General features: G+C 38.6%; 2 protein-coding genes across 2 annotated transcripts; both read right to left on the bottom strand.

Annotated features, from left to right (window-relative positions):
* On the bottom strand, positions 1,051-4,084 carry LOC18779085 (eukaryotic translation initiation factor 3 subunit D). The gene is made up of 2 exons (XM_007211819.2): positions 2,287-4,084; positions 1,051-1,378 (listed from the first exon to the last, which is right to left on the bottom strand). Exon 1 carries the CDS (start codon positions 3,988-3,990, stop codon positions 2,290-2,292), a length of 1,701 nt encoding a protein of 566 aa, XP_007211881.1. The 5' UTR covers positions 3,991-4,084; the 3' UTR covers positions 1,051-1,378; positions 2,287-2,289.
* LOC18778771 lies at positions 6,040-7,351 on the bottom strand. Its single transcript, XM_020562588.1, has 3 exons — positions 7,076-7,351; positions 6,520-6,873; positions 6,040-6,378 (listed from the first exon to the last, which is right to left on the bottom strand). Exons 1-3 carry the CDS (start codon positions 7,193-7,195, stop codon positions 6,292-6,294), a joined length of 561 nt encoding a protein of 186 aa, XP_020418177.1. The 5' UTR covers positions 7,196-7,351; the 3' UTR covers positions 6,040-6,291.

Below are 8,860 nucleotides of genomic sequence, written 5' to 3'. Positions count from 1 at the left end.
ATTTACTTTTTTATTTATTTATTATTTTTTTAGATCCATATTTCTCCTGTAATTATCCAGATGTTTTAAGGGTGATTAATAATTTCTTCTTGTACAAGCCTTTAAAAAATTAAAAAAGAAGGGTGCCTCTTTCCTGTTGGTAATTTGTGGGACAATGCTGCTTCATATAGTATGGTTTGCGTTGGAGTTTGTCCAATAAAGAAGAAATCTTCTTCCCACGCAGCTGATCTTGTCCTAACCTACTTTGAGAAGGTGTTTAGTGGGGCCGACTGCTATATCATTTGGCCAAAAAAACAAAAACGCATCAACAACAAGAAGTGGATTCAAATCATGGAATTTGTGGCTCTCTTGATACTGCTGTGACCTACAATTACAACATTTTTCAGGGTTTTGAATGGGAGGTGTGCACTATTTCTTTCTTTTTAGTTTACTTCACTACACTATGAGTTGAATTGTATGAAATAAGCATGATAATTTCTTAACATGGACCGTGTCCGATTTGTTTGGTAAACAATTCCACATTGGGGATGCATAGAAAGATGCATGTGAATGTCTAGATTTCTATAGGGAGGGCCCCTTAGATGAGATCTTATCTCTTAACCGTTGGATCAAAATAACAAATTTAATCAAACGGTTGAGAAATGAAGCCTCATCTAAGAGCCTTATCACTTACTGCATTCTAAAGATTTTTAGATTGCTATGGTAGTGATGGTCTACCTTGTGAAGAGTTGGGCTGCAACTGCAACGAAGAGCCTAGGCCCATAATATAATCCTAGCCCAATCCCCTCCACTTGGAAATGAGAGCCCAAAGCCAATAATTTCACTATTAATATTAATATTACGATTACAGAGTGGCTACTTGAAATTCCACTTCGTCCAAACAAATTGCATAACCAGCTCCTTAAATTCCCTGGGTAAACGAAATCACACACATTTAAAGACTTCTAATTTCGGAGTAAATGGAGATGCCGCAGAGTGGAAAGAACAAGCAAACCTCCGAACAGAAGACACTCTAAACGCAAACGTAATGGAGAAAGAACTAACCGAATACCATGGACAAGAAACCAAACACGTATCAAGGCAAAATTGAAGTTTTACAAAACACAGCATAACAGAAAACTTCAGATAAAAGTAAAAAAGAAAAGAAATCAGATGCAACAAAAAACACATTCCCATGGTCTACAAGTTTTTATCTAGCCAGTATAAAAGATGGCAGACTACAAATACTCATAGAATACTTGATGCCAGTGACGAAATAAAAGTTAGCTAACTTCAAATACAAGTCCTTGAAAAGGCATATATAAGCTTCTTCCCCCATTGCAACTATTAGAGTTGTAGCCAAGTCTCCATTCTTACCAATTGCAACATCGTTTTTAATCTGCAGCCACCAACCAATGATGAAGCAATCAAAAAAAAAAGGGCAAGATAAAACCAATTTGTATTATAACGAAAAGTCACATTCTATCATACAGCAGGCAATATGCGCGTAAAATATGCATTTATTAACTTGAAAGCACAAGGAATTTAACCTAAGGGGCAAAAAGATAATATGCAAAACTTAATAGTAACCTCAAGAAGAAACTAAACATATTCATGAAAGCATCAAAGGATTCCTTTCTAGAAATGTGAGGAGAGGAGTTCGGTCAACTGTTCCATTTCTAACAAGAGTCAACTGTGGCTGGAAGCGAAAGAGAATCTCAACCAAAGGATTATCAAGAAACCGTATTTGCTCTCAGGTTCAAATGTGGCCAACTTTTAAGGGGAAAAAGATTAAAATCACCGTATAATGTGTGCTTATAATAGAACAACGCCGCGTAACATCAAGCAAGGACAAGTCAAGATTGGCAACAACGGCCTACCACAACCTCGGGTTTATATTTAACATTTAAAAGTGAACAAGTTCCCTATTCGTCTTCTCTTTTTATTCACCTTTCATACGATATTTCAACACCAATCCTCTCTCTCAGCTTAATCCCAGATAGAGGAACAATGATTCAATAAGAAAAGGATATTAATTTACACTGTAAGAAATGATCTTCGAACTTCACACAATCTAGTTAGGTTGAAGTTTGAATGACTAAAGCAAATCATTATATTCATCTTCAGGAGCCTTTTGCCATATTCAAAGTTATACATGATTCAAAGGGAAACGAACAAGGTAAGAAATCATTAAGCAATGATGAAATTATTAAAAAATGCTTAATTCCATACATTATTATTAAAAAATAACTAAAACACTAAGAATGCAAGGAACAGTACAGTTTGAAATGCAGCTAGAAATATTACCCTTTAAGCTTGAGTAGCCTCAACCTCCTTATCCTCTACATCATTTGCAGCAGCATTTGGCTCAGCACCTTGCCCATCCTCTGTAGGTGGCTGAACTTGCTCATCTTCCGGTAACGGCTCCTCCACATAATCGTTCTCAAAGGCATCTGGAGGGACCTCATAGATCCTAACCTGAGGCTTAGACGGGTCCTTAACAAGCACATACTTGCCCTCATTCAATTTCATACACAAGTCAACAATAGACTTCACAATACCCCACATACTGTTCGTGTTCAGATTAATCTGCGAAGCAAATTCCTTGGGCTTATATCCAACCACAGCCAAAATCACATGGTTAAAGTGATCACGCGGATGAACCCTCGAAACATAACCCAACTTCATCAAATCCGCACTGGCCAAAAGAGCTTGAGCAGTCCATTTAGCCAACTTATTAGCATTGTTCTTAAGCTCAGTGGCCAAAACCGCACCCCTTTGGGTCTCCAACTTCTGCCTCCAATCCACACCAGAATACTTGGGATCAAACTCATTAAGCGCATTCAGAGTCAAAAACGACCTCTGATTGTTGACCTCCATGACACTCTGAACCTCGCATCTCGCAACCAGATACATACCCTCTTCAAGCTTCCACCTTCTGTAGCGATACGCAACAGAAGCAACCTCCTCACCTTCATTCGCAAACGGGTTGGGCTCATCGAATGTTACCTTATTGCCATCCCTAATCAAAACCTGCTGCGAGAAGTTCTGGTTAATATAAGCAGCCTCAACACTCAAGGAGTAAGCAGAATTGATATCATCCTTGGCTTCAGGCAATGGCTCCTGAGATGTCTCGTGAACCGAAAGCAAATCCAACTGCGACCCATCACGTTTATCGAAGAATAACTTGTTCCCTACTCGCTGAACAACGATATCCCAAGAGTAAATCGACCTGGGCGCGCACATGAGAGTCGAGAGAATGGTATCAGTGGCAAATACTGTAGCTTTGTCCTCGTTTGCAAGTCGGCGAATGACTGGGTCGTCGGTGGTGGTGACCTTGAAGAAGTTCCGATTCTTGAAACGCTCGAGTCTTCGCTCGTTTTTGGGCGTGATTCGATCGCAGGACCGATCGTAAAACTCGAGCCCACCGCAGAGGAGCAGGTCCTCTGGTTCTGGGACCGAAAACGACAGCTTTGAGAATGTGGAGAAAGGGATCTGGTCCAGCATGTTCCACTCGGGTTGAATATCGACCGATGATTTGAAAACCGCGGCTTCGCGGCGAGGGACATTGACATTGGACCGGTTCATGTTGTATTGCCGGTCGCGGCGGGCCCGCTCCTTCTCGGCCTCCCGCTTTTTGGCTTCGACTTCTTCGTCGCGGCGGTGAGGTAGCTGCCGCTGCTGCTGGAACCGCCATTTGGGGCCGAACCTGGGGCGCGGCGGGGGCTTTCCGTCGACGAGACGGAATGAGGCGTCGTCATCGGCGGAGGCAGGGAACGACTCGTCGTTCGAGAAGTCGAAGACTGAATCCGACGGGTTCTTGGACCGGGCTGGGTTGTTGAAGGTGCGGGTCCAGTCGGCGATCCGACCCAACTTATCGGCGCGGGAGAATGGGGCGAAGGGGACGTTGAGGGGGAGGTTGGAGGTGGTGGTTGGGGTGGTGGCGCTGTCCGGTGGGCCCCACCCGTCTGGATTGAACGGGACGCCTCCGACTTCGAAGCCTTCGACCATGGCTGATGGATTTGAGAGATTCGGAAAGAGGAAATTGGCGGTGCTGACAGTGGAAGAAGCTTTCAGTCCCGATTGGGTTTGGGATTAAACCCTAGTTTTCGTGCAGTTATATACTACGGGTTAATGTACTGTTTCATCCCTGGCCCGTTATGTATTTTTGGGGCTTGGTTGGTTCTCTCGTCACGTGTGGGCTTTATCTGTATCTTTATCAATCTCGATTTTGTTGGGTTGGGCCTTGTAGGGTTTGCTGAATTGGATTGGATAGATTCAACACACCCAAATTAGTTTCAGTTCGTCAAACAAGTTCAACTTTGCTGCTTCTGCATTCGTATGGAGATCGAAATTGGTCCTGACTTCTTTTGATTTACTAATTTACTAATTATAATTAGGGTTTTCAGTAGAAGCATAGCACACTTGTCATTTCGTTGGTGATGGCGTATGTATTCCTGTTTCACCTGATTTAAGGATCAATGATGATGATGATGATGAATGCAAGGCAAACTCACACATAAGATAAGACTATATATAATAAACTAAGATTTTATTTTTTATGTTTATAATAATTTATAATTATTTCATGTGCCTTTTCCTAGTGAATTGTCATCACAATGCCTTTACTTTTTGCTTTTGTTGGATAGGGTTTGTGGATTTGTTATAAAATTGGTGAATTGTAATACTTTTTTTGTGCGCTGAACGCGTTATGTCGAACTCTGACGAAAAAGTATTTGAAATGATAGACCTCATATAGACATATAACACACTTCTAACTCATGGAAAAATTGTTCTTTTTTATTTTATGAAGCTATTATTTGTACTTTTTTCAACAACCGTCAATCATGAGATTTGAATTGAAAACATCTTTCGACAAAGACAAAGTGGAGATTAATAATATCAATGGATCATATGGTCATTAGCTTATGAAGCTTGTCATGGTTTTGGAAATCCCATACATGATGAGTGAAGGTTCTTATGTGCTTATTGGGCAAATTCAGTAAGCTATAGTTTTTCTTATCTGTACTAATGTATGAAGGTTCTCTTTCGATTGCTCCTATTCATCGCAGACTTACCTGTTTAACAAAACTCTTCCATTCATGTTCTGAAATATCAACCAATAATTCATCTCTCTCTTCTTCAAACAATATAAGCTGCTTATGTACCCTAATAATTATGCACTGGACAATCATTTTCAGAAAAAGACTGTCACCACCAGAGATAACAAATGTTGGTAAGCTTCAATAATTCAAAGAAAGGTGAAGTCAAGGAAGAAAACATTTAAAAGAGGGAGCATATAGGAGGATAAAAAGAAACAAGTTCCACATGTACCAGCTACTCATCAGAGTAACACAGATTCCCAGTCTCATCCACTTTTTCTGTCCATTTCCTTCCACACAATATATACATATATATCAGATATCGAAATAAGCATATAACACAAAATCAAAGGAAAGATAAATAATTTTGTAACCTTTATTCTCCGTTTGGATGAGCTAAAATAACTCGGAATTTAACTAAAAATCAGAAATTTATTAAGAGGAGAAATTGACAATTCCCTTGTTTAGCAACTTAAGTACGGAATTCATTAAATGACGGAAAAAATTGTGGAAATTGGGACATCAAATTCCCGAGTTTAATTTCCACCAAAATAGGCGTCATTTCACAAATTCTATAGTTTCATTTACAAAATTCAACATGCATAAATCCAAACACTGAAATCTTCAATTACTAGAAATTGAAATGACAGAAATCTAAATTCCGTTATTTTAGAATTCTATGTAATTTTCAATTCATTCATCCAAATGGAGGGTTAGTTTGTGCACATGAAAGATAAGTGGTGAAGCAAATGTAAGAAAACCAGAACACAATATTTCTGTTGCTTCTCCAACCCTTGCATTCCTCCAATGACCTAATTTTTGAAACTTACTGTATACTACTCTTTGTTATGCAAGTAAGAAAGCATGTATTTTTCGAATCATATAAGATCGATCATACTTGATTTATATCGAAAGTATAATTCGGACTCTGCCGATAGTCACCTAACAATTTATATGATGAGACAAAAAACCTCAATATTTCATTGAGTGAGTGAACAAGCATGAATTTTGCTGAACTGCAGTAAGTCCTAGATGTAAGCAAAAAGAAAAGAAAAGGCTGAGACCGTGACCAAGGGGCATATGTATATAAACTTAGTCATTCTAAAGAACTCACAAGAAGATCACCAACCAAACTCAAAGAAATATACATATAATTAAGGTTATCAATCCCTTCAATATAGAGCAGCACTTTGTAATCATATTGTATGCTTCAAAATGAACCAGCTCTACCGTTTACAAGCTTTTTCAGTCTCTCTGATATCCTTGCTGCGACGGGGCCTGGTGCAGACTCTCCAATCTACTTATGAAGAAGCAAAAACATGCATACATTCATGAATAAACCATTCTATTTAGAAATATATGTATCTATATCTATAAAAAAATAAATAAAATAAAAACAATTATAATGAATTAATGTTGTTTGTTTGGTTACTTATACCTTGGAATGTATTGTGTGGAAAATGGTATCTTCAACAATTGAAAAACTGGCGTTCACAATGTCGGCTCCCTCTTCATGAAGCACGCGAATTGATTCATTAAACATGAACTGATAATCCAGCCCAGTTATCAGAACAACCTGTAGAGCTGAACCCATTTCTTGAATCTCAATCTCAATCTGTGGTGATTTTAAGCCCCCTATTACTTCACCACCAACAAACCCTGCATTATTATTTCCACTCTTCTCAGTTCCCATTAGGTACTCTTTCTTCTCCCTCATTTTCTCCAAGTTCGTCTGTTGCTTTTTGATGTAGTTCACAGCATCATCTAGCTGATCCGGTAGCGATGTCACTTCCTGCAAAATCCCATTACCAAAAACACTTCTCAACATGGACTTACTTTGTTAGACAAATGCTTATGTTGCGATTGTGAAATCTTGAGTACTATTCATTTTAAACCAAATCATTTTGATGAATGAATCAAATTCACAGTTTGATAAGAGAACATTATTGATGAATACATAAATATACACATAGGCAGTAGAGTGAGAGAGATACCCTTGAACGTTGATGGGGAACAAGAGAATTGAGCTTGGAGTATAGGGCTTTCATTTGATTCCTCCTATTTTTCTCTATGGTTTTCCTATCAGCTCTTGATGAACTAGGGCACTGCTCCATGAATATGCCCAACTCTAGCTAGATAGAAAGCTAAGTTAGCTGTACTGTGCTACCAACCAATAAACAGAAAACAATTTTCACTTGCAAAATTGAAGTGCTTGGTGATATATGTATTACACATAAATAGTCAAAAACTTTACAAATGTTGGTCATCAATTTGTTGTTGTGTGCGCTTTTATCAAGACTCTACAGCCAAAGGAGAAAGGAGAAAATAAAAGCAGTACTATATCATTAGATGCTACTGAGAAAATTTACAGATTTCAGAGGGCACTGGGACCCTTCATCCTTGTTTGGCAGGGCCCCACGTGCGCACCACAGTCCTTGACCGTCATTTCCACAATTGAAAACACATGGTTCTGTGCTGTGCTATTTCCGGCTTTCAACAACCGTAGAGGATGTATCAATCAATTAATGTATAATTAAAATGGAAATTAGCAGATTAATGTTCTTCTACACCATCTTTTGCATTATTTTATATAGTCAAGGTACCAGCTATAAATTTATGTCCTACCTACCTTAGAAACACAAAGGGGCTATATTCTTAAATCATGTAAATAGATAGACAAGAGGAGTCATGTGTGTAATTGATATTCGTTGTTAATGCATGTAAGTCACATTGCATCAACGGTCCGTATCGAAGAATGATTGTTGTATTCTTTGATACATGCACAAGAACCCAGAAACTTCTTTTCACGCAACTTTATTCTTCTTATGTTCATTAATTAAGTTTATGAAGTGGTTAACAACAACAAACTATTTGGTAAGTAACCATGTGGTTATTAGCAAGCACATGTTATACATGCTCACCGCTGTTGCTGATGCTGCTAAATATGACAGCACTATCTCTGGTCTTCTTTTTATGCATCTTTTGTTCATTCACATTTGGAGTTATCATGCAAATCATTCTCCAAAGACTACTCTCCTCCACTCGTTGACCTTATCCACCAGTTATCGAAGCTAAAAGTTGATTGGTTTTGCTATACATCCCTCTAATTCAACACGTGCTTGAAGAGGGTCTATCAAGCCGAAAGGACCTGTGGCTTCTTCCAAATATCAGTAATCTTTCCAATTAGACATATATTAGCAAAGTTTAATCTGCATTCACATATTAATCAAAGATGATTAGGCTAGCTACCGCAACTTCAATCTGCATTCACATGTTAAAAGCTGGTTTTTTTTGGGTTTGTTTGTCGTTTCCCACAGAAAACGTCATATGATTATCAGAAACAGTTATAGAACTATATACATTTAAAGTAGCTTTAGGAGTTGTTACCACAACCACAGATAAATGGGGAGTTTTCTTGAGAGATTTGAAAATGACAAGCCCCAAGAGAAACTAAAGTTGAAAATCTGAAGGGAACAGATCAAGAGTCGTGCTCTCAAATTCTCTTACAAACCCGGCCGGTGTTTTGCTTTCACGCCAGAAAAAAAAGGGGGGGACAATGTGGATTTTATAACAAGATGCTGTGTTCTTTTGATGATACTTTGACTGTTCAAATCTTTCTTGCTACGTTCTTGCATTTCTTGCCACATATATGTAACTGGCCAGGAGTGGTTCTAATTAAACTGCTGAGGATCTTTCTAGGCTAAACACTTTTAGGAGTTGTTAGGAAATGGGTTCGAGGTTAGTTTTGATGCATGCTTCCTAACAACTAACACTAATCT

The sequence above is a fragment of the Prunus persica genome, chromosome G4, assembly GCF_000346465.2.
Source record: "Prunus persica cultivar Lovell chromosome G4, Prunus_persica_NCBIv2, whole genome shotgun sequence".
Taxonomy (NCBI): Eukaryota; Viridiplantae; Streptophyta; class Magnoliopsida; order Rosales; family Rosaceae; genus Prunus; species Prunus persica.
The sequence above is the reverse complement of the archived record's forward strand: the minus strand, read 5'-3'. Positions and strand labels throughout refer to the sequence as shown.

What these genes read in the sequence shown, in the direction of transcription:
- LOC18779085 (XM_007211819.2), bottom strand. Translation starts at nt 3,990, where the DNA reads ATGGTCGAAGGCTTCGAAGTCGGAGGCGTCCCGTTCAATCCAGACGGG.
- LOC18778771 (XM_020562588.1), bottom strand. Translation starts at nt 7,195, where the DNA reads ATGGAGCAGTGCCCTAGTTCATCAAGAGCTGATAGGAAAACCATAGAG. An exon ending in TTCCCCATCAACGTTCAAGG is followed by an intron (nt 6,874 to 7,075) that starts GTATCTCTCTCA and finishes GGGATTTTGCAG; the next exon opens with GAAGTGACATCGCTACCGGA. An exon ending in TCCACACAATACATTCCAAG is followed by an intron (nt 6,379 to 6,519) that starts GTATAAGTAACC and finishes CTTCATAAGTAG; the next exon opens with ATTGGAGAGTCTGCACCAGG.